The sequence below is a fragment of the Hypanus sabinus genome, chromosome 21 (assembly GCF_030144855.1).
Source record: "Hypanus sabinus isolate sHypSab1 chromosome 21, sHypSab1.hap1, whole genome shotgun sequence".
NCBI classification, from domain to species: Eukaryota; Metazoa; Chordata; class Chondrichthyes; order Myliobatiformes; family Dasyatidae; genus Hypanus; species Hypanus sabinus.
This window is the reverse complement of record NC_082726.1, coordinates 56,254,449-56,280,461: the sequence shown is the minus strand read 5'-3', so window position 1 is coordinate 56,280,461 and position 26,013 is coordinate 56,254,449. Positions and strand designations below refer to the sequence as shown.

The window sequence follows — 26,013 nt, the reverse complement described above, 5'->3', positions numbered from 1 at the left end:
CAGAAGCTGCCAAAGAAAGCCACATCTTGTTCATACTGAAAGTGCTTTGTCTGCTAAAGCGAGGTAAGTGCATGTTATGAACTTAGATATAACGACAAAACGAGAAACTATTGACTTGCAATCGGTAATAGTTCACGAGGATCTTGTTTGGTAAAATGAAATAAATAATGTATGTAAACAGTTTAGTGATATTTTTAAAGAGGCAAATGTCCCGAAGATGTTCAACAAAGAAGTGTAACGTGCTGGAGAAATAAGAGTTTTGCTGTTTGATTTTGAAGGTCCGGGGGCTTCTTGCTGCGCAGATTAACTGTGGAATGTCTGTGAAAATAGTTCACGCGAATATCAAGACATAATAAAAAAAAACAAGTTTATACCAACCACCGCTCATCTTAAATTGAATAAAAACAGGACTCGAGAATGTAGAGTGAATATTCGACGGACTGGGCAGCTTGAGTGAAGGAAGACAACCACAAACGAGAAAATCACACAAAATGCCACCTGGCCTGCTGAGTTCTTTCAGCATTTTGTGTGTGTTCAGTGAAGGAAGAACCTACTTTAATAACACTTGGGATTTAGATTTTGATGGGAAAGCCAGCAATCATTACCGGGTCTCTTATTATTCCTCACGAAATTGATGTGAGCAGACTTCTTGAGTCGTTGTCTGGATTATTTTATAGTCTATTTCACGTATTTAACACCAACGGTTCTTTCATTTAGAGCAGCTGTAACTGGAGATCCGCTGAACGCTGTAGAGTAGAAAGTAAAAGTAGTGGGTCCCATTATCCATGGTCAGAAGCATAAACCTTTGTGAATAAATCATTTAATGTAATAAAACAAAAAATGTTGCAGATGGCCAGTTTAACTTTGTCAAGATCAAACTGGTAGATTTATTTCTCCAACCATGTTACACTTGTTAGCTGAACTTCCGGACATTGCCTCTTTAAAAATCCTAGAAACATTCTATAGGTCAGGAAACATTCTGTCGTTCAGGCAGAGATTATGGAGAGAGAAGCAGACTTAATCTTTCTCTCTGTCTGTCTGTCTGTCTCTCCAATGTATTTGCTAACTTTAAACTCCAGTCAAGAACCTGAGATACAGTTTAACATCTGCAAATCCCATTTCCAGAAAAGTTGGGATATTTTCCAAAATGCAATAAAAACAAAAATCTGTGGTATGTTAATTCACATGAACCCTTTATTTAACTGACAAAAATACAAAGAAAATAATTTCAATAGTTTTACTGACCAACTTAATTGTATTTTGTAAATATACACAAATTTAGAATTTGATGGCTGCAACACACTCAACAAAAGTTGGGACAGAGGTAAAATAAGATTGAAAAGTGCACAAAATATTCAAGTAACACCGGTTTGGAAGACTCCACATTAAGCAGGCTAATTGGTAGCAGGTGAGGTATCATGACTGGGTATAAAAGTAGCGTCCAGCAAAGGCTCAGTCTTTGCAAGCAAGGATAGGTCGTGGCTCACCCCTTTGTGCCAAAATTCGTGAGAGAATTGTTAGTCAGTTCAAAAGGAACATTTCCCAATGCAAGATTGCAGAGAATTTAGGTCTTTCAACATCTACAGTGCATAATATTGTGAAAAGATTCAGAGAATTCAGAGACATCTCAGTGCATAAAGGACAAGGTCGGAAACCAGTGTTGGATGTACGTGATCTTTGAGCCCTGAAGCGGCACTGCCTAAGAAACCATCATGCTACTGTGACAATTATAGCCACCTGGGCTCGGGAGTACTTCGGAAAACCATTGTCACTTAACACAGTCCGTCGCTGCATCCAAAAATGCAACTTGAAACTGTATTACGCAAGGAGGAACTCATACATCAACTCTATGCAGAAACGCCGGCGAGTTCTCTGGGCCCAAGATCATCTCAAATGGACCGAAAGACTGTGGAACCGTGTGCTGTGGTCAGATGAGTCCACATTTCAGCTAGTTTTCGGAATAAACGGGCGTCGAGTTCTCCGCGCCAAAGATGAAAACGACCATCCTGATTGTTATCGGGTGCAAAAAGCCAGCATCTGTGATGGTATGGGGGTGCATCAGTGCCCACGGCATGGGTGAGTTGCATGTATGTGAAGGTACCATTGACTCTGAGGCGTATATTAGGATTTTAGAGAGACATATGTTGCCATCAAGGCGACGTCTCTTCCCGGGACGTCCATGCTTATTTCAGCAGGACAATGCCAGACCACATTCTGCACGGGCTACAACAGCGTGTGCTTGACTGGCCTGCTGCCAGTCCAGATCTAACTCCTATTGAAAATGTATGGCGCATCATGAAGAAGAGAATCAGACAACGGAGACCACGGACTGTTGAGCAACTGAAGTCTTATATCAAGCAAGAATGGACAAAATTTCCAATTGCAAATCTACTACAATTAGTATCCTCAGCTCCAAAACGATTAAAAAGTGTTATTAAAAGGAAGGGTGATGTAACACAATGGTAAACATGCCTCTGTCCCAACTTTTGTTGAGTGTGTTGCAGCCATCAAATTCTAAATTTGTGTATATTTACAAAATACAATTAAGTTGGTCAGTAAAACTATTGAAAATATTTTCTTTGTACTCTTGTCAGTTAAATAAGGGTTCACGTGAATTAACATATCACAGATTTCCGTTTTTATCGCATTTTGGAAAATATCCCAACTTTTCTGGAAATGGGGTTTGTATATGCAGTTTGCCTGGGCATTTATTGAATTCACTTATCATTATAATGGTACAAGTATAACAGTTAAAGAGCTTGTAACCTATTGAACCACATCCTCACAACTTGATTAGAACCAAGGTTAACTATTTGAACTTGCCATTTGACTTTTAAAACTACGATGACAACCGTGCAGCTTGTGACAAATAGTTTTCTAAGACTTGAGGAAGTCACAGAAAAGTACAACAGGGTGTCTAGTGGGAGGATAAGTGACTAGAGGCTTGTGGCAATCTGCAACCAGGAAAATAATTATTAAAAGTTCAATGTAAATAGTTTCAAATTCCACAGCATCTGAGGTAGTGGTTTGAAGATTACTCCCAGTAACAAAAATAGCAGTGCAGCCTATTAAAAGCAATCTGCCTTAATGTCCTTACATCCGAACAGTATCTGCTCACTTGCTTATTGGACTCCACCCATGACTGTACGAAACTGCAGAAAGTTGTGGGTACAGCTCAGTTCATTGCGGAAACCAGTCTCCACTCTGTACACAACACACAGAAGATGTTGGAGAAACTCAGCAGGTCAGACACTGGAGGGAAAGGTGAAGCCCAAAACATCCACTGGCTATTTCCCTCTGTAGATGCTGCCTGACCTATCGAGTTCCTCCAGCATTCTGTGGGTGTCGCACATGATTTCCAGCATCTGCAGAACTTCTTGTGTTCTCCTTCCATGGACTCTGTCTACTCTTCTTGCTGTCTTGGTAAAGCCACCAGTAAAATCAAAGGCAGCACAAAATGCCGGAGAAACTCAGCAGGCCAGCCGGCATATAGGAGAATAGTACAGTCAACGTCTTGTGCGGAAATTTCTCCTGAAGGGTCTCAGCCCGAAACATCGACTGTACTTTTTTCCTAGATGCTGCCTGGCCTGCTGAGTTCCTCCAGCATTTTGTGTGTATTGCTCAGATTTCCAACATCTACAGATTTTCTCTTGTTTGAGTGTAATCAAAGACCCCACCCAGCTCGAGCATTTGGGCAGAAGCTACATGTACTTACCACTAGCCTCAAGGACAGCTTCCAGCCTGCTGTTATGAGACTTTTGAATGGCCCCAGTACAATAAAATGGACTCTTGACATTACAATCTGCCTTGTCATGGCTTTGCACCTTTTTGTCTGCCTGTAGTGCACTTCCTCCGTAACTGCAACACTTTATGAGGCATTCTATTACTGTTTGACCTTGTATTGTTGTAATGAAGTGATCTGTATAAACGGTTATCGCTGTTGTGACAGTGATACCTCTCACTGTAGTACCCTAACTGTCCCTATGCACAATGTCTGTTAAATGGTCTTTTCTGCTGTCCTTGTTGTGTTGATAATTATTGAGTCTGTTCATACGCTCACATTTCTTTAAGTTGATTATTGACATTTGCACATGTGACCGCAATCAAACTGTTGACTGCTCATGGCTGCTTACACTATTGTCTTGTAACTTGTTGATTACCATTGTGTTGTCTGTTGTGATGTCCTGTGTTTTATGCTTGGCTCCCAAACCACAATCAATTCTGGTATGTTTCTCAGAACTGGCAATAAAGTGATTCTGATTCTTGTATTGATATCATTCATTTCCAGGCAACCACAACGGACAGCAAATATGACCTTTTATGATGGCCGCTACCCCTTCTATCCAATAGCACGGCCACCAGTCGTGTTCAACACCATTCAAATCGTGGTTATTATCATCTTTTTAGTCTTCCTGCTAGCTTTTCTCATTGTACTTATTGGCATTCGTGGAACTGAAGTAAGTACTTGTATCATTTGGTGTTTTATTCACTATTTTAAAAAAAACATGGGAATTATCAAGGAAGACTTATTTAATCAAAGGCTTTAGATCAGAGGTTCCTAACAAAGGGTGCAGAGGAGATTTACAAGGATGTTGCCTGGATTAGGGGGCATGCTTTATGAGAATAGGTTGAGTGAACTCGGCCTTTTCTCCTTGGAGCAACGGAGGATGAGAGGTGACTTGATAGAGGTGTACAAGGTGATGAGAGGCATTGATCATGTCGATAGTAAGAGGATTTTTCCCAGGGCTGAAATTGATAGCATGAGAGGGCACAGTTTTAAGGTACTTGTAAGTAGGTACAGAGAAGATGTCTGGGGTAAGTTTTTTACGTAGAGAGTGGTGAGTGTGTGGAATGGGCTGCCGGTAATGGTGGTGGAGGCGGATATGATAGGGACTTTTAAGAGACTCCTGGATAGCTACTTGGAGCTTAGAAAAATAGAAGGCTATAGGTAACCCTAGGTAATGACATGTTCAGCACAGCTTTGTGGGCCAAAGGGCCTGTATTATGCTGTAGGTTTTCTATGTTTTTATGTTAGGAACTATATTAAAAAATTGTTGGTTATTGGAAAAAGTGTTAAACATGAATGTTTTAAGGGGCTAAGAATGGATAATTTACCAATTGAGCACTATGCCAACATTTACTAGATGATATTCCTCTGTTGGTAATCATTATGAACTAATATACAGTTTTATAGTACTGTAGTGATACTGGTAGTATTCTACTTGGTTCAGTATTCACATCAATACATAATTTGTTAATCAGTCAAATAGTAGTTTGGCTTTTTTAAAATACCTTTTTTTAACTATTTCCATGAAAATTCAGATAATTGGTGCAGTTACATAGCCCAGCACATCACACAAACCAATCTTCCATCCTTGGACTCACTTTACACCGCACGCTGTCGGAGCAGTGCTGCCAGGATAATCAAGGACACGACCCACCCAACCAACACACTTTTTGTCCCTCTTCTCTCCGGGAGAAGGTTCAGGAGCATGAAGATTCGTAAGGCCAGATTTGGGAACAGCTTCTTTCCAGCTGTGATAAGACTGCCGAACAGATCCTGACCCAGATCTGGGCCGTACCTTCCAAATATCTGGACCTGACTTGCACTACCTTACTTTCCCTTTTCTATTTTCTAATTATGATTTATAATTAAAATTTTTATTTATATTTACTTCAATTTGTACTTCAGGGAGTGCGAAGCACAGAAACAAATATCACTGTGATGATTGTACGCTCTAGTATCAATTGTTTGGTGACAATAAAGTAAAGTTGCTTAATTGAGCCAAACATAATTGGTCTTGATGTGTCCCAACTAACTGGAATCCACTGTAATTAGTTTGAAATGCTATGAATGATTGTAGTCACAAAACTTTAATTGTGCCATTGCTCTAACTGAGATATTTAAAAAATCTATTTATTTGAACATTATCTAACTCGAAATAAGAACCAATGATATGAGTAGCTTTCGTGCACTACAACAAAGTTAGAGTTGGTGTGATTGACTGTAAGAGCTCCACTTTCTGATTTAGGTGGATGCAGCCACTGCCCAAGGTTCTTGGTGGCCTCGTGGTCTTTAACCTATGACTAGATTAATAGGGAACTGAGAACATACAAAGCATATATAACACATAGAACACAGGAGATATAATTAGAGGTTTTTGGACTGTGGGAAGAAACTGAAGAACCTGGAAAAACCCGTGCAGTCCACGGGGAAGCGTACCAACTCCTTACAGATAGTACCAGAATTGAACTCTGAACTCCAGAATGCCTTGAGCTGTAATCATGTTGCACTAATCACTCTGCTACCTTAGTGCTGATCTAGAAGTAGCTTTCTGCTAAATCGACACTGCAAATCCATTGCATTTGGTGGCCAGCTGTGTTTTATAGTATTTCTCATGTGGCCTATGCTATGTTTCCTATAACCTGAACGTAGTTTCTACCCTCATTTTGAAGCACTTGGATAAGTACATGGAGAGGAAGGGTTTAGAAGGATATGGGCCAAACACAGGAAAATAGGACTAGCTCAGTGGGCAATGTGGTTGGCATGAACTAGTTGGCTCAAAGGGCCTGCATTTGTGCTATATTGCTCTATAACTCTTCTGCTCCTGTCCTCTGTGTATAAAGTCCAACAACCATTTTGGCTTTTTGATTATTTACCAATTCTATCCATGGTATTTCATTGATTACATAGTAACTTAACAATCTTTGGACCGACCAATATAGTTGACTTTTACTGCTTCCTCAGTACTAGGGAAGTTTGGAATAAACCTTTTGTGATGGCATTGTAGTAATGAACGCAAATTAATAAATAAATGTATCGCTAAGACTTTTTTTGACTTATCTACTGGTTTCCATGTACATTATAATTGATATATTGGTGAGGAATAGTCATTATAACATCTGCATTCTCTATTAGTGGATGGTATTTTGTGCTAAAACTCTTTGTGATCGTTTTACAGAGACTTCATGGGCTTATGAAAGTAACTCTAAGTCTTTTTATCGGAGTTGTTATCGTTGGTGAGTATCAACTCTTGTTAATGTCATTCTACATTGATTGTGTAGCAACTCTTAAGACAAAAAATATAGCAGGCTGAGAGGGCTGTTGAAAGATAGGTACTTATCATTCCCAAAGGAAATTACAGTGTCACAGTAGCATTACAAGTGTAATACAAATAGTAGAAGAAAAGAAAGAAAGAATAATGAAATAAATTACTTCAAACAGACTAACAGGAAGGGAGTCATCACTTCTCTATAGGTTGACTCATTAGGGCCTAATGGCCGAGGGTAAGAATGACCTCTTATAGCACTCTTTGGAGCAGTATAGATAAGGTTTAAGGTAGTGTCTTATAGGAGGTGAGAGCAATAGAGATGTTTAAGGAGGGAATTCCAGAGTAGTGATGTTGCAGCTGAAGACAATGTTCTAGCATGCTCAACCTATCTTCTTAAAACATTGTTCTTCAATCCAGGCAGCATCTTGGTAAATCACCTCTGCATCCCTCCCCTAGTGAGGTGAACAGAACTAAACACAAAGTACCAGGTGTGTTCTAACCAGGGTTTTATAGCGATGCAACATCAGCAGTTGGCATGACTCTATTACAGCTCATGGCTTTCCAGAATTCAGAATTCAATTCTAGCACCATCTGTAAGGAGTTTGTACATTTCCCTTGTAAGTGCATGGGGTTCCTCTGGGTGCCCCAGTTTCCTCCCACAGTCCAAAGGCATACTGGTTAGTAGGCTAGTCATTGTAAATTGTCCCATGATTAGGCTAGTGTTAAATGGGTGGTCATTGGGCAGTGTGGCTCGTTGGGCTGGGAGGACCTCTTCCATGCTGTATTTCTAAATAAAGAAAAAGACAACATGACCTCACAGCTCGCGGGGCTGCTGAAATTGATTGGTATGCTGTTGCTTCTATGAATGGAATGAGGCTCAATTGGTTGTTTGTCATGGGTTCACTAACCACACATTGGCACAGTAAGGCACGCTGATGTTCTTTTCCTGATGAGGGTGAAAAGCCCAGAAATAAAGGGGCATTCATTGTCCAGCCTCTGTCCATGAACCACTGCGATACTTCTGGCCAGAGTCCTCCCACCATGCCGTGAAATTGCCAGGATTTAAAACCTCTGATGATACAGGGACAGTGAGAAGCTTCCTGGTCAGTATGGAGATGTAGCTGGAGCAGTGGGCTTTGTCTTTCTCAGTGGTGGGGTTTGCAAGTCTCAGTGGTGCAGGCAGAGTAATGAGAGTGTCAGGGTCATAGAGAAGTACAGAAACAGGCCATTCAGTCCATCTAGTCCATGCTAAATGATTTAAATTGCCTACTCCCACCAGCCTGCAGCAGGATCACAGCCTTCCGCCGTCCGCCTGCCTGCTGTCCGCGTACCTATCCAAACCTCTCTCAAATGTTGAAATCAAGCTCCCATGAACCACTTGTGCTGGCGGCATGTTCCACCCTCTCACAGCTCTCTGAGCAAAGAAGTTTCCCCTCATGTTCTCCTCAAACTTTTCACCTTTCACGCTTAACCCATGACCTTCTCAAATGCCTTGCTGAAGTCCATATAGACAACATTCATTGGCTTGCCTTCGGCAACTTCCTCAAACAACTCGAAAATTGGTTAGACATGACCTACGATGCATGAAGCCATGTTGACTATCCTCAGTCAATCCATGTCTATCCAAGTATTCATATCTCCAGTCCCTTAGAATATTTTTCAGTGACTTTCCCACTACTGATATCAGGCTCACCAGCCTATAATTTTCTGGTTCATTTTTAGAGCTTTTCTTTAACGATGATCTGCACAGCTTTTTGAAGATGGAACTCCCTGTCATCACAGTGCATAATGGTGGAGAGAGTGAATATTTCAAGATTCAAGTTTATTTATCACATGTATATCAACACATATAGTGAAGTGTGCTGCTCATGTTAAGAATCACCATACCAGAGTGTTGATGGGTTGGAACACAGAACGGAGAACATAACAGCACAGGACAAGTTCTTCAGCCCCTGATGCTGTTCCAACCTTTCGTCCTGCTGTAAGCTCAATCTAACCCTTCCCTCGTACATAACCCTCCAATTTTCTACATTCATGTGATTATCTGGGGTTTTCTTGAATGGCTGTAATGTATCTGCCTCTACATGCACACCATTCCCTGTGTGTTTTTTTTTAAAAAGCAAGAAAAACCCAAAAAAACCTTACCTCTGACATCGCCCACATACTTTCCTCCAATCACCCTTAAGTTATGCCCTCTCATATTAGCCATTTTCATCCTGGGAAGAGTCTTTGGCTGTCCACTCTATCTATGCCCCTTATCTTGTACACCTCTATCAATTCATCTCATCCTCCTTTGATCGAAAGAGAAAACCCCTAGCTCGTTCAGCCTATCCTCATAAGACACACACTTTAATCCAGGCAGCATCTTGGAAAATCTCCTGTGCACCCTCTCTAAAGCTTCCACATCCTCTCTATAATGAGGTGACCAGAACTGAACACAGTATTCCAAGTGTGGTCTAACTAGGGTTTTATAAATATGCAACATTACCTTGCGGCTCATGGGGTTGTTGAAATTAACTGATATGCTGTCGCTTGCTGTGGAATGGAATGATGTTCTATTAATGATTTGTCATCTGTTCTAAGTATGGGTTCTCTAACCCCATATTGGTGCAGTACTGTGTGCTGGGGTTCCTCTTCTGAAAGGGATCCAGGTTAACAGTGAAAGCAGCAGTCAGGTGGAGGTGGTGGTGGGGGGGAAGAGAACTAGGTTAAGAATTAACTCAATATTTCAGAATTTCTGTGTAGGCAAACCCAGGACACAAGAACATAAGAGCAGGAATAGCTCATTTAGACCACTGAGATGACCCTGATCTGTCCCTGGGCCTGTCCCTTTATCTGTGCCAATTTCCAATGTTCCTTAATTTCCTAAACTTCTACAAATGTACTTGCGTCCTCTGGATATCACCGATTACCTAGCCACAACAACCTTCTGGAGTAAAGGCTTAAAGGATTCATCACAGGAACAGGGCTGTGAGAAAGGTTTCCTATGCACCCCAGTTTTAAATGACATCTCCCTAACCTTGTAACTATGTTCTCTCATTCAAGGTTCTCCCACTAATGGAAGCATAGCAGGAAAATGGGGTTGAGGGGGATAATAAATCAGCCATGATGGAATGATATAGTAGACTTGATGGGCTAAATGGCCTAATTCTGCTCCTATGTCTTATTTTTATTTCTCTCAGACCCAGGAGTTACTGCAAACAAGAAACATGGCTAATATTAGGATTAAACTCTTGTCCATGTTAATTAAATGCAACAATTCATACCGTTTGTATATTTCTAAGGCAGAAGTAGATAGATTACTGGCAGACAAGAGGTTATCAAGGGTGGATGGTAAAGCAGAGTTGAGATTATAGTCAGCCATGATCTGTTGGAATGGTGGAGCAGGCTTGAGCGCTGAACTCCTGGTAAAAATATTTGTATGTTTTTCATTCATTGGATTCTTTTAGAACCAGTGAATCTTCAGGTTGGGCTAGCGTCACGTGCACAAACTGTATTCAGTCATACCAGATCTAAGATAGATTTAAAAAACATTTGGATGAATACATATATTGGAAAGGCTTGGAGGGATGTAGGGCAGACATAGGCAAATTTACTCAGAGATTCAGCACGGAACAGGCTTTTCTGATCCAAATAGCTGTACCACCCAGCAGGCTACCTGTCTAATCACAGGACAATTTACAATGACTGATTAACGCAGTAACCAGAATGGCTTTGGACTGTGGGAAGAAATTAAAGCTCCTGGAAGAATCACATGCAGTTCCTGGAGAGAACGTACAAATCTTACAGAATTGAACTCCAAACTTCAGATTGTCCTGAACTGGACCAATGTCACTCTAACTACCACACTATTTTTTTATTAAACAAAATATACTTTATTCAAAAATAAAATTATTTACAAAGAACCATTCTATGACATTCAATCCGTTACAGACATTTCCTCTACAATTCTATACATTTCCACACTTTCAGCCACTCAGGTGGCCCTATGTTGGTTCATCTTTACCCACCATTGTTGAGGGGTAAACTCCCCACTACCTGACCCCTCAACTCCTGTGGGAGAAGAACCCTAGACTGTGGTCCTTCCCCACCGGGCCCTTGCAGTGGCTGTACCAAGTTTGAGTGCGTCTCTCAGCACGTACTCCTGCAGCCCAGAATGTGCCAGTCGGCAGCATTCCCCCACGGACATCTCCGTGTGCTGGTAGACCATCAAGTTTCGGGCCGACCAAAGAGCATCTTTGACCGAGTTGATGATCTGCCAGCAGCACCGGATGTTGGTCTCGGTGTGCGTCCCCGGGAACAGCCCGTAGATCAGAGAGTCCTCTGTTACGCAGCTGCTGGAGATGAATCTCGACACTGCCCCTTCCATCCTCCTCCACACCTTCTCCGCGAACCCACAGTGTGCAAAGAGGTGGGTCACTGACTCCTCCTCTCTGCAGTCCTCCTGTGGGCAGAGGGGTGTGGAGACGACGTTCCGGGCGTACAGGAGGGATCGGACGGGGAGGGCCCCTCTCACCGCCAGCCAGGCGAGGTCTTGGTGCCTGTTGGTGAGGCATTCTGCCAGATGAACTGGACTGTCTGCTCAGGGAACCACCCCACTGTGTCCATCTCATCCTTCTCCTGCAGTGCCTGCAGAACATTACGTGCTGACCACTGCCTGATCGCCCTGTGATCAAAGCCGTTGACCTGGAAGAACTTTTCTATGAAAAACAGGTATGGTGGCAACGACCAGCTGACAGGTGTTGCGCAGGAGTGGTGCCAGACCCATCCTTCGTAGCCAGGGTGACAGGTAGAACCTGGGCACATAGTGGTACTTGGCGCCCACGTACCTGGGATCCACACACAACCTGACATTGGGAACCTGAGGGCGACATTGGGAACATTTTTGCCCCCATTGTCCAGGGATTTGCTCTATCTACTACACTACTTTTTTTTAAACAAAATATACTTAATTCAAAAGTAAATTATATACAGTAAACCATTCAATGACTTTCAATCCTTTACAACTGTTGCTGTCTTTACATTTTCACACCTTTTGCCACCCATGTGGCGCTCTGTTATTCCATATTTACATACACTTGTTTAGGGGTATATACCCCACACCCCCTACCCCTCAACTCCCACGGGAGAAGAACCCTAGACTGTGGTCCTTCCCCACCGGGCCCCTGCGGCTCTAACTACTGCGGCACCCTGTCAGACCACCTTAACCGGCGTGTGAAAGGTGGGGCAACAGAACTGGTTCTGTGCTACATGACTCCATGCCTCCACTAACTTGCAACTAAAGACAAGGAAATAGATTGTAAGTGGCTTCAAAGTTGAAACAAAAAACACAATGTGTTAGTCCAAGTTCTTCAATGCCAAAAGTCTCCACAATACGCAAGTAGTTTTGCAGCGTTTTTCAAGTGATGTAAATTGTTCAGCCCTGTTCCTGTAATGTCACAGCATACCACAGTAGCTAGAGGGGAAATTCAGCCTGAAAATAAAGACAATTATAAAAGTGTACTTTATGAAAGGAAATTCACAATCATGGGAGAAATGTGCCTCTGGGAAATCCCCAGCTTAATAATTAGGCACATCTTTCTACAGTAAGAAGATAGCAACATCACTCCTGAGTTGTGGAGTATTTAGACAGGCATTATACAGTAACATGTGTTTCCAAGAGAGGGCAGCAGATAAACCCAGTGATCACTGATTTGGAATGGACCATTGAAGTTAGCTGCAGGCATCTGTGAAAATTAACAGAAAGTTTATTGAACTAACAACAAAAAAATCCTTGCGCAAATGATAAAGGAGCAGTTATTTTTACATAATGAAGTACTTGAAGGCTTAAGTATGTGGCCAGGCAAAATGTACTTTACACAACACTTTTACAGGTTGAATGAATTGGAATCATAGATCAGTACAGCACGTAAACAGGCCTTTCAGCCCATCTAGTCCATGCCATACTACTAAGCTGCCTGCTCCCATTGACCTGCACCCAGATCATAGCCCTCCATACCCCTCCCATCTATAGTATGTACTTACCCAAATTTCTTCTAAATGTTGAAATTGAGCCTGCATCCATAGTGGCACTGGCAGCTCATTCCCACACTTTCACTACCCTCTCAGTGAAGAAGTTCCTTCTCATGTTCCCCTTAAATATTTCACTTTTCACCCTTAACCCACGACCACTGGTTCTTTTCTCACCCAACCTCCATGTTAAAAGCCTGCTGGCATTTACCCTAACTATATTTTGTTAACCCCTATCAAATCTCCCGATTCTCCTACCCTCTGGAGGATAAAGTCCTAACCCACAGGGTGCCGCGGTAGTGTAGCAGTTGGAGCGACACTGGTAAATTCAGGAACCTGAGAAATCTGGCAGGGAGGAACCGGTGACTTGCGGTATTTCCACCTAATGAAAGAAAATCTCCAAGCATAATCATGATGACTTAGATATAAAATAGAGAAACTCAAAATCACACGTTGGTTTAGATTAGAACCTCCTTGCATGTTGGTCAGTTACAATCCAATGAAGTGGGACTACTGATGCCATCTCCCACAGCTATCATCAGGCAGAAGGTACAGAAGCCTGAAGTTCCACACCACCAGGTTCCAGATCTGCCACTTACCTTCTTGAACCAACTGGCAAAACTCTGATCACTACAACATCTAATTTACACTAAAATGGACTTACTTCTTTTTATTCTAATTGTGTCCTTTCCTGTAAAAATTGCATGTAATTTATATTATATTTATGGTTTTCTTGTGAATACTGATTATTTGACGCAATGTACCTGTGATGCCACTGCAAATAAGTTCTTCATTGCACCTGCACACACAGGGACTTGCGCATCTGACAATAAACTTGACTTTGAAGAATTTTTTCATGAATGATGGGGCACTTCAATCATATCATTTATTTCTCTTGCAGTTGTTAATTTCACCACAAACTGGGAAAGGGGATTTGCCATAGTGAACACAACGTATAAATCATTCAGCAAAACTAATGTTGTGGCAGAAGTCGGGCTTCACGTTGGATTGGCAGGACTAAATATAACCCTAAAAGGTAGGGTTTCTTTCCTCCTTGACTGCCGAATGTGACTGTGACATCAGATCAGGAACCCAGGCTTAGTACAAAATTTTGATGGGTTTAATGGAAGCTGATAGAGAGGAACAGTTTCTATTAACCAAGGGTGTGAAGACCGGGTGCTTTGGGTCAGAGCAGAAGCTTAAAGTGATTGGCAAACTTCAGAGAAGGGAGAGAGGTGAAAATTGATGCTCAGGGTGTTGGAGTTTGGAGTTCAATTCTGATAACCTTCTGTAAGGAGTTCATATGTTCACCCCGCGGCCACATAGCTTTCTTCCAGGTGCTCCAGTTTCCTCCCACAGTCCAAAGATATACTGGTTAGAAGGTTAGTTAGTCATTGTCCATGGTCCTGTGATTGGGCCAAGGTCAAATAGGTGGGCAGCTGAGTGGTGTGGCTTGTTGGGCCAGAAGGGTCTGTTCTGAATTTTAAAATACTTATTAAATTCTCTACCTGCAAGAGTGGTGGAAGAAGGTGATTATGTCATAAGGGGGTGCTGGGTAGTGGGCCCAAATGCAAGATATAGGCACTGAGGTACTAGGAACAGGACTAGGTGTGTGAAGAAAGCAAGGGAAGTGGGGATGAAACGACACTGGACAATGACACAGGCCCTGGATGAGACTAGGACACAGGGCCTGGGCTAGGACTAAGACTAGGAAAGCAGGACCAGGATAAGGAATTAAGAACTAGGAGCCTGGAGATGGACTCCGAGCCAGAAGCCAGACGGGGACCTGGAGCATGGGTCTTGACTTGGGCTCAGAACCCGGATCCAGGCGGGGACATGGGACTAGGATCATGGCAAGGACAGGACGTGGCTACAGCACAGGACAAGGAATCTCCAGCACCGGGCTGGGCAAGGAACTCCTGGGCTGGGCGAGGACACGGAGCTCAGACTTGGACAGGGCTGGAACATGGTACTCCAGAACAGAGCCTGGACAAGGACCCGGAACCTAGGTCTTGGTTGGAACTCAGAACCAGAACCCGGGTCTAGGCTAGGACAAGACGTGGCTACAGGACAGGATGACACACATGGACAGGACGAGAACACAAAGCCTTGACTGGGTCTTGGGAAACTGGAAACACGGAGCCTTGGCCTGGGCAGGACACAGGACTCCTGGGCAGGCAAGCCTTCATACATGGCTGCACAAGGAAGGGAACAGACCAACAGCCTGAAGCTGAATCCCAAAACTATTTATGGAGCCAGCCCAAAACGAGAAACAGGTGCCTTAATTAAGGCACCCAGTGGAACCAGGGAAAACAGGAAAACCCAGAATAAGGATCGATGGACCGGACCATGAACCGGAATGCAGACTTCATGGACTGGACCGTGACAGATTAGGGCTTTCAGAAGTTTCATGCAAGCAAAGAATTTCATTGCACCCTGCAGTATATGACAGTAAACTTCTCTGAAGTCTGACAGGCATAAACAGGACTGTGAGGAAACAGCAAGGGAAAGAGAAAGCTGAAGTTGATCTAAGGAAAGCTGGTGTTGATTTGGAGGGACAAACATCCTAATGCTATTCTACAATAATTCCAGAGCAAGTTGCGAAAGTGAATTCAATAAATCTGACTATTTGTGTGCTGGGATTTTAAAAAAAAGATTGAGAATGAAAGATGTCAGATTAATGTACAATTCTCCTGAGGGACGGGAGTCTATTAACAAGACTTAACAAAGGAGTTCCATTGGCCAGCATTCTCAGTCTAAGCCAAGGAATAACAACTCTCACCTTTAACATTGAAAATTATCTCAAAGTGCTTTGCAAGAATGCTATCAATCGAATATGAGAATAAGCTACTTAAGACACCAAAAGTTTATCAAGTCTTAAGCAAGACCTTGGAAGAGTTGAGAGAGAGGGAAAGGTTTCGGGAGGGAGTTCCATTTCGGTGCCTGGCACCCAAAGCTCCTGCTGCCAGTGGTAGAGTGATTAAGTTCAAAAACATTCAAGGGCCCAAGGTTAGAGAGGCAGGGATAAGGCGGTAATTCTGGAGGAGGTTACAGAACAAGCGAAGGGTAAGACTATGGAATGTGTTGAAAACAAGAATCTTAAAGATCATGACAGTTCATTAATGGAGTCGAGTGCCAATCGGTCCAGGTGTGCAGCACATTAGTGCAGCAGCTGGTGCAGCTCTTTACACTGCCAACTGTAAGATTGGGGTTCAATTCCTGCCGCTATCTTTTAGGAGTTTGTACGTTCTGTCTGTGACAGCATGGGCTTCCACCTGGGCAAACCCCAGCTCATCCCTAATATGCTGGTCGTTGCCACAAGTGATGCATTTCACTGTATGTTATGATGTTTCAATGTATATGTGACAAATAAAGCTAATCTTTAATCTGTTGGTGGAGACAGAGCGCACGAGCGAAATGCACGTGGCATGATGTAGAACATGGCAGCGGAGATGGACTTAGCATAGTGACTAACTTAATGGCTCTTCAAACTAGATTTTAATTTAAGTTTGTTTAAATTTAAGTGCTGAATTTACTAATAATTGGCTCAATGGCCAGGAGTTTTGCATTAATGACATACAAGCAGAGGAAGAATTTAAGTACATTTTATTAAATAGAAGAGTTTGCATAATCACTCAGGGTATGCATGGAGTCACCACTTTACATCACTTTATTGGAAACCTCTTGTACCTAATAAAGTGGCCACTGAGTGTATACTCACGATCTTCTGCTACTGTAGCCCGTCCACTTCAAGGTTCAATATATTGTGCATTTGGAGATTCTTTTCTGCACACCACTGTTGTAATGCATGGTTATTTGAGTTAATGTCACTTTTGGGCCAATTTAAACCATTCTGGCCATTCTCCTCTGACCTCCATTATCAAGGCATTTTCTCTCACAGAACTGCCACTCACTGGATGTTTTTGTTTTTCTCACAATTCCCTGTAAACTCTAGAGACTGAAAACCCCAGGAGATTAACTGTTTCTGAGATACTCAAACCACCCCATCTGGCACCAACAATAATTCCACAGTCAAAGTCACTTAGATCACACTTCTTTGTCATTCTGATGTTTGATCTGAACAACAATTGATCATTTCTGCATGCTTTAATGCATCGAGTTGCTGCCATATGATTGGTCGATTAGATATTTGCATTAATGAGCAGGTGTACATGCGTATCTAATAAAGTGGCCACTGAGTGTATTTAGGAATGACCAGTACTGTAGGCAAACTCTTACTTGCTTTCATTAGGTTTCAGGGAAGTAATTTGTTCGTTGTAAGGCTAAACCTCAAGGGAACGATGAGCTTATTCGATATCTCATGATAATTTTCTTGCAGGGCTCCCTCAAAACCAGCTGAATGAAACTATCAATTACAATGAAGAATTTTTGTGGATGAATGGAAGAATCTATGAAAACGAGTATCGCAAGGGGCTGGAGAGGGGTCTTCCAGATCCAATTTTGTATGTAGCAGAAAAGTTCACTCCAAGCAGCCCCTGTGGTGTTTACTTACAGTACAGAGTCTCTGGTACTTATGCCTCAGCTACAATGTGGTAAGTCACACAACAAAGCAAAGAGCACACACATTATACTGTTCACTTATAGTCCCATACATGACTTACTGTGCAGAGGTTTGGGGAAATACATACAAAACAAATACAAATTCAATTTTTCTACTCCAGAAGAAAGTTATACGAATTGTAAATAAGACAAGTTATTATGAGCCAACCAATCCACTATTTATTCAACCAAACACTTCAAAATTCAGAGATTTCATTGACTTTAAAATAATGCAAATTATGTATAAAGTAAAAAAAAATGGACAGCTACCACAAAGTATCCAAAGGTCATTTAAAATGAGAGAAAGTCAACATGATTTGAGAGGAGCATGTGCATTTTAAATTCAAAGGATAAGAACAAATGTAAAAAATCACTATTTCAATCAGAGTGGTGAATCTATGGAACAGTTGTAGTAAGAATTTAAAAACATGCACTACACTTAACAAGTTTAAAACATTATTTAAAAATTATTTAATGGATAAATATAAAATAATTGATTTTAAATGAATGGGAGTAATGTAAATAAATGATATTTGGAATTGGATTTTGTGGTAAAAGATTGAAATTTTTTGTTGTGATGTGATGATTGACTCCAAATATGTTTTTGTATCAGTAAGAGGGGTAGGCGTAATAAGCTGTAGCTTCAGCCTACACCCTTTCGGTCTGTTTTAAAGAATAGCTGTGTTTCCTGTTGTAATTTTGTCCAGTGAAATCATCGTAATGAAATCATTGTTGTAAATGATGCTTTTTGTTATGTTTGTACTGACCGGAATAAATTAATTTCATTTCATTTCAAAAAAAATACTGGAGGAAGTCAGCAGGTCAAGCAGCATCTAGGGAAGGGAATAAGTAGTTAACACTTCAGCTGAGACTCTTCATTAAAACTGAGAAGGAAGGGGGAAGAAACAAGAATAAGACAGGGGAGAGGAAGAAATACATTCTGGCAGGTGATTGGTGAAACCAGATGAGAAGGAAAGGTCTTCTCTATAAGACTGTGTTCATAACTGTTCCTGAAACTGGTGGTGGTGAGTTTTCAGTCTCCTTCCTATCGGCTGACTCATCACCACCTTCAATTCAGCCAGCAACAGCATGTGGTTTGGAGCTGAAAGGCTGTGGCAAAGTCCAAACTAGGCATTGGCAAGGAGAACATGCATCCTCACAAGAAACATAGTAACAAGTAACATAGAATCACGGAGTCACTGGGTAACTCAAAACAGAAATAGATTCTTACATTCTTATTCTGGCTTCTCCTTCCTTTCCAATCCTAATGAAGGAACTTGCTCCAAAACATCAACAGTTTAAACCCCTCCATAGATTCTGCCTAATTTGTCGGGTCCCTCTAGCACTCTGTGTGCACCTTGAGTCTAAATTAAGCAACAATTATGGACAAACTAAGCGCACAGGCCTAACCTGAAGGAAAGATTTGGCCATTTTTGGAAGATCAGAAACTTGAATAAATGTGACAAAGCTGGAAGTGTTGTTAAAGGAATTTACTGACTGAGCATCACTTAATTGAATTCAATATGACTGTGAAGTTCACAGTGTTAAATAACAATCAATCACCTTTAATAAGTAACTTTAGAAGCCTTGATTAAATATTTGAGGAAACAGTGAATCTAACCCTTACAATTGAAAGAGAAAAGGTTAGCTTTATTTGTTACATTGAAACATACAGTGAAATGTGCCATTTGCAGCACCTTTTGTGATGTGCTGGGAGCAGCCCACAAGTGTCGCCATGCTTGTGTTGCCAACTTAGCATGCCCACAACTAATCTAACCCGTACGCCTTTTAGGGATGTGTAAGGGAACCGGACTATGCAGGGGATTCCCACACAGTCACGGGGAGAGCGTACAAACTCCCTGCAGACAGCAGTGATCGCTGGCTCTGTAAAATGTGGCACTAACCACTACGTTACTGCACTTTATTGTTTTTTGGGTGCTGTGACCCTGGAGATTTGGAAGGGGCTCCTTAAAATCAAACTATACTTTAAAGATTAGATTTGCTTATCGTCTGCATGAACGGCCAACACAGTCCGAGGATGTGCTGCGTTCAGCCCAGAAGTGTTGCCAAGCTTCAACGCCAACAGAGCACGTCCAGAACTTACTAACCCTAACCCTCATTTTTGTTTGTTTTTTGGAATGTGGGAGGAAACCGAAGGTCCCAGGTGAAACATACCGACTCCTTACCAGCAGGAGCAGTAAGTGAAGCCCAACCTTTTGATCGTTGGCATCGTAAAGCATTATTCCAAACTCCGCACCATACTACCATGCCATGCTTAACCCCTCTGTTCCAAGTTGTACAAAAGAAAGATGTATGCTATTAAGTTAATTATTAAAGGTGTAAATTTATTTATTTCTCTTACTTCCCAGGGTTGCCCTTGTTGCTTGGATGCTGGCCAATATCCTGCTGTGGATCAATGTCCTTTTATATGGAGCCTATATGATGCTGGTATCCGGTTTCTTCATGATATTTTCAGTGATCTCCTTCGGCACGACAAGGAAGACACCACTCTGTGATATTCAGTTTGACCAAGTGAAGCTGGATAGTGCTCTTGGCCCATCCTTTTGGCTGTCATTGGCAACAGGTGAGCACCAACTCAGCCGATGGGTGCACTCAAAGCAGAGGTTCTTGATTAGTAAGAGTATCAAAGAAGGGGAAAGATGCCAGAATAAAAAAGGGGAGAGAGGAAGCTGTACAAGCTGGCAGGTGATAGAAAGGACAGAGGAGGGAGGTGGGTGAGGGAGCTAGGGAGATGCAGTTAAAAGATAGTAGGTGATAGGTGGAAAAGCTGAAGGGCTGAACAAGAAGGAATCTGATAGGAGAAGAGTGTGGACCATGGGAGCAAGGGAAGGAGGAGAGAGAAGCTTTCATTCTTGTTGTCAGAACAACTGGAAATGCTAGAAAACCGCCATTGGGTGAGGCAGCGATTGTGATGAAGACCAGCGATAATGAGCAACTAAAATGATGGAATCAATTGAGGGAGAGTGGGTGAGAGTTACTGAAAAAATAAAGATAAACCAGGAGGAGGTCCACATGGGAGACAATTGACAATAAAGAAGAAAATACTGAAACTGGAAATGTGAGATAACAAGGCTGATTGTCAACAAATGTGGAATTCAGTGTTGATTCTGACACCAAACCATGTACTCAACCTTGCCTCAAGACAACCTTTCAAGGAAAACCAGTTTCTGAGCTACTTTAACAAAGAACTGGGTGGGGCAGGCCAGAGTGAGGTGGCAAATTCATTTCTGCGGGTCGTAAAGCAACACACACAAAATGCTGAAGGAACTCAGCAGGTCAGGCAGCATCTATGGAGGGGAAAACAGTCAACATTTCAAGCTTCAGAACTGGAAAGGAAGGGGCAAGTGCCAGAAATGAGGGGGAGCTGTACAAGCTGACAAGTGATAGGTGAAAATGGGTGAGGGAGAGGATGAATTGGTGGGCAGAGGAGAAAGGGGGGATGAGAGAGTGGTTGGCAGATGAGGGGGAGAATGAAGTAAGAAGCTCGGAGGTGATGGGTGGAGAAGCTAAACTGCTAAAGAAGGAAGATTCTCATAGGAGAGGACAGTGCAATGTGGAATAAAGGGAAGGAGGAAGGACATCAGTGGGATGTTTCAGACAAGTAAAGAGAAGGGGTGAGGGAGTAACCAGAAAGAAAGATGGCAAAAAAGAGAAGTGGGCATGGGAGAATAATTACCAGAAGTTAGAGAAATTGATACTCATTGCATTAGGTTGTAGGCTACCCAGAAATAATGTGAGGTGTTGTTTCTCCAACCTTAGTCTGGCTTCATTGTGGCAGTGGAGGAGGCCATGGACAGACATCTCAGTGTGGGAATAGGATGGCCAATTGAAATGGGAGAGCTAGTATTAGTAAAGTATTTGTTTGGCCTTGGAGAACTTTCACCCTGAGCCTACCTAATGGTCAGCCAATCAAAATTGGGGAAACGATGGGTCCTGGCCGTTGGTAACCAAGACCAGGTTGGTTCATGTTTGGGGTAAAAAAAAACACCACAAGACTCTCTTCAGGAGAGAGGGAATTATTCAATGTTTTGTGAATCTTTTACACAGAATTACAGAAATGTGAAAAGTGAAAGCAGTTTATCTCTTTTTGTATTATCACAGCATTGTTGACTTTACTCATTGGAGCAACCATCACTGTGCTGAGCTTCTTTGCTCCAAAGGTCTTGAGCAGAGTATTTCTAATAAATGACGATAACAACGATGAAGATGCATCGATAGATCATTATTATAATGTCAGCTTCCAGGAGGAAAACAAGCCTACCAATGGTTTACAACTGAAAGTGAGTACTAGACCATACACTTTCCTGAGATCTCCATGCTACCCTTGCATGATAGCTGTGGACTTCAGTTGGAATTTTCTCCCTGAACCTCTGACCCCTCTCTGTCTTGATGAGGAGTCTTGTCCCAAAATATGAACTCTCCATTTCCCTCCATTGATGCTACCTGACCCACTGAATTCCTCCATAATTTTGTGTGTGAGAGTTGCCCCAGCACATGCAGAATCTCTTGTGCCCCTCTCTCTCTTCCTTTAAGATGCTTCCCTGTAACTTGTAACCAAGGTTCTCGTCATTTATCCCTCAGCAGCTTGGGAACTTGTCAGCACTTTTTCTTGACGGGCAGCAATTAGTGTGGGGCCAATAAAAAGAAAGGAGGTGTAAGCAGAGCAGCCGTTATTGGAGTGGGGCATTGTTAGAGTGGTCTGGCTTTGGCTCAACAGGCTTAAACAAGAACAGGCTTGCACAAACACAGGTGAAGATTCTAAGAAAGTAAGAAAGTTTCTAGTAACTTTCTTTTCTGTTAGTACATAGCTAGTGCACAGAGGATGGATCCGGAGGTAGTGGTATGTTCCTTGAGTGTGATGTGGGAAATTTGGGAGACCTCTAGTCTCCCCGATAACTACATCTGCAGAAAGAGCATTGAGCTGCAGCTCCTTAGAGACCATGTTAAGGAACTGGAGCTGTAGCTCAATGACCTTTGGATCATACAGGAGATTAAGAAGATGGTAGACAGGAGCTACAGGGATGTAGTCACCCCTAAGTTGCAGGAGGCAGGGTGACTGTCAGGAGAGAGAAAGGGAATAGGCAGTGCAGAGTACCCCATTCCCCTCAATATTGAGTTTGGTTCTGTAGGCTCAGAAGGGAAGGTGAGGGGAGGAGAAGAGGAATACAGTTGTGATAGGGTATTCCATAATTATAGGAGCAGAAAGCGGATTGTGTGGATGTGAAAGAGACCCACGGATGGTATGTTGTCCCACAGGAGCCAGAGTCAAGGATATCTTGGATTGGATCCATGGCATTCTAAAGAGGAATGGTGAACAGCCAGAGGTCTTGGTACATATTGGTACCAACAACTGGGACTGTTTTCTAAGTGACATGCAGAGTCAAATTTGGACTCATTAGGGTATATGTGTACTGCACTTTGGCCACACCACCTGTGGCAACAAATGACAGTTTTTCTTTATCAAGTTTTTCAAAAATAATCTTTCAGGATTTATGCGCTGCTGCCAAACCTACTAATTATACCCATGGTAATACCCTTAAGATAAATGGTATTGGGTCAATCATCTTCACTGCAGTCCTTCTGCTGAAGTTGCTCCCACAGTTTTGCTAGATGGGAAATTCCAAGACTAAGATCATAGAAACATAGAAAACCTGCAGCACAATACAGGCCCTTCGGCCCACAAAGCTGTGCCGAACGTGTCCCTACCTCAGAAATTACCTAGGCTTACCCATAGCCCTCTATTTTTCTAAGCTCCATGTATCCATCCAGGAGTCTCTTAAAAGACCCTATCATTTCCACCTCCACCACCGTCGCCGGCAGCTCATTCCATGCACTCACCACTCACTGCATTTAAAAAAAACTTACCCCTGACATCTCCTCTGTACCTTGTTACGAAATCCCGTAACTGGATCACTTACTAACAAAGATAGAGAAGTCCGTTGAAGTCTGATGGTACTATTTTTAAAAGTCTTTATTTATGAAGGGGCGCAAAAAGAAGATTAATACAAACATTCAGATAATATACGTCGTCACTACTCAATCTAAAAGCACGGGTCTAATAATAACCATCAATAAGAAATAGCTCGATTGTTTGTCTTCGGCCCCTCAGAGCTGTGGTACATTCATAACAACCTACTTCCAAGCACCTTAAAACTATGCCCTCTCCTGCTAGGCATTTCAGCCCAGGGAAAAAGCCTCTGACTATCCACATGATCAATGCCTCTCATCATCTTGTACACCTCTATCAGGTCACCCCTCATCCTCCATCACTCCAAGGAGAAAAGGCCGATTTCACTCAACCTATTCTCATAAGGCATGCTCCCCAATCCAGGCAACATCCTTGTAAGTCTCCTCTGCACCCTGTCTATGGTTTCCACATCAAATGGAATGGCAATATATTTTCTTGTTGGAATGGTGTGTGACTAGGAAAGGAGTCTATATGTGGTAGTGGTCCCATCTGTCTCTGCCCTTGTCCTTGGTGACAGAAGTCACAAATTTGGGAGCTGTGTTGGAATAGTCCAAGTATCTGCAGTTGGAGGGCTCTGCAGTCACAGTGCCACTGGTGGGAGGAATGAAAGATGGCCAATGGGAAGTCAATCAAACAGACTAACATCACCCCCCCCCCCCCCGAGAGTGTCGACATTCATGGACATTGCTGGAGCTACGTGCATCCGGGCAAGCAGAGAACAAAGCAGCACATTCCTGATGTGCCTTGTTGATTAAAGAAAGGCTTGGGGTTTTCAGGAGGTTAATTTTCTCAGCAGGGTCTGTCAGACCAGTGGAGAAATAAATGGAACAACACCAAATCCAGGTCACTTTCCAAATTACACACCCAAGTCTGGACACAACTCAGAAAGGTGTTCCCAGCCTTTTTTATACTGATGAGCTGGGGGTCTGTGGACCCCAGAGTTGGGGACCCCTCTTTTAATAGAAAGTTCCACTTAATTCTCTCTAACAGCACAGACTCGACTGGGTAAGAAGCTAACTTGCTATAACCTTCTCAAAGTGAACAAAGGATGGGAATAAATAATGAACTTGTCAGTCATGATTATAGCTCCAGTGTTAATACACACAGAATAAGAACCTCAATCCCAACAAACAGTGACCCTTTCATACAAACCTAATAATATGCTTTGGGAAATTAATGTTTTGAAATTCAAAGCAATTGTTTCTTTCATTTCAACAAACATTATAAACAATTTCCAAAACTTTTTTATGCTAATCTTTCAAACATTACACATGAATAACATATGTTTTTGTGTTCTTTGTTTCCAGAGTATGGAAGGTGCTGTATAATCAGCTGAGGGATGATTCCATGTCTCCAATATGTATCTACTTGATATCTACTTAGTACTTGGACGTTAATCCACATCTGTGCAAAAACTGAAATTTCAGATGTTAGATGGAAGGAGAGAAACACTAATAATTTTAAACTTATTTCTAATTTACTATGAAGTTGGACACAATTGAAGCCTCTGCAAGGTGAATGTTGAATGTTAGATCAACATCAAATTGTGGTATAAATAAATTGAGCACTACTCAAACCTCATGAGTTAAATATTACAAGTGATTCCGGAAATGAAAGGGTTAACATGAGGAACATTTGTGGAGTTTAGAAGAATGAATGGCGATCTCAGTGAATATTGAAAGACCTAGATAGAGTGGATGTGGAGAGGATGTTTCCTGTAGTGGGGGAGTCTAGGACCAGAGGGCCACAGCCTCAGAATAGAAGGACATCCCTGTAGAATCTGTTGAGATGAGGAGGAACTTCTTTAGCTAGAGGGCAGTGACACTGTGAACTTCATTGCCACAGACATTGCGAAGGTCATGTCATCGTCTATTTAAAGTGGATGTTGATAGGTTCCTGATTAATAAAGGGGTCAAAGGTTACAGGGTGAAGATAGGATGAATGCGGTTGAGAGAGATAATAAATCAGCCATAAGGGAATGGTGGAACACACTTGATGGGCCAAATGGCATAATTCTGTGCCTATGTCTTATAGTCTATTGTCTTGTACCTGTAGAATATGAAAGGTGTCGCAATTGCTAAATGATTGAACAGGCAAGTGTAAGTGACAGGCAGATGCAAAGTGAGCACCTGCAAATATTTCTCGATTGTTACCAGTGTGGAAGGATTTGCTTTGCAATTAGTGGTTTCAGTCAATGCAGACATTCAGTATCTCATTCTTCACTGGCAGAAGTTTCCTTTATTTGTTTCTTAGGACATCTTGGATTCACATAAACATTTTTACAATCATTGAATTTGTGTGTGTGTGTGCACAAAATGAAGAATAATACATTTTATTCATTTTCCTGAGCTGTCAATGGATCTAAACATTGTCCTTTGTAAATGTACATATCATGATAAGCAT

The 26,013-nt window shown here is 42.1% G+C and overlaps 1 protein-coding gene across 1 annotated transcript; it reads left to right on the top strand.

The window, feature by feature from the left end:
• Positions 1 to 26,013, top strand: LOC132379256 (dual oxidase maturation factor 1-like). Its single transcript, XM_059946958.1, has 8 exons — positions 1 to 63; positions 4,289 to 4,457; positions 6,963 to 7,020; positions 13,963 to 14,097; positions 17,401 to 17,614; positions 19,991 to 20,205; positions 21,744 to 21,922; positions 24,918 to 26,013. The coding sequence occupies exons 2-8, from the start codon at positions 4,311 to 4,313 to the stop codon at positions 24,936 to 24,938; spliced, it is 969 nt and encodes a 322-aa protein (XP_059802941.1). The 5' UTR covers positions 1 to 63; positions 4,289 to 4,310; the 3' UTR covers positions 24,939 to 26,013.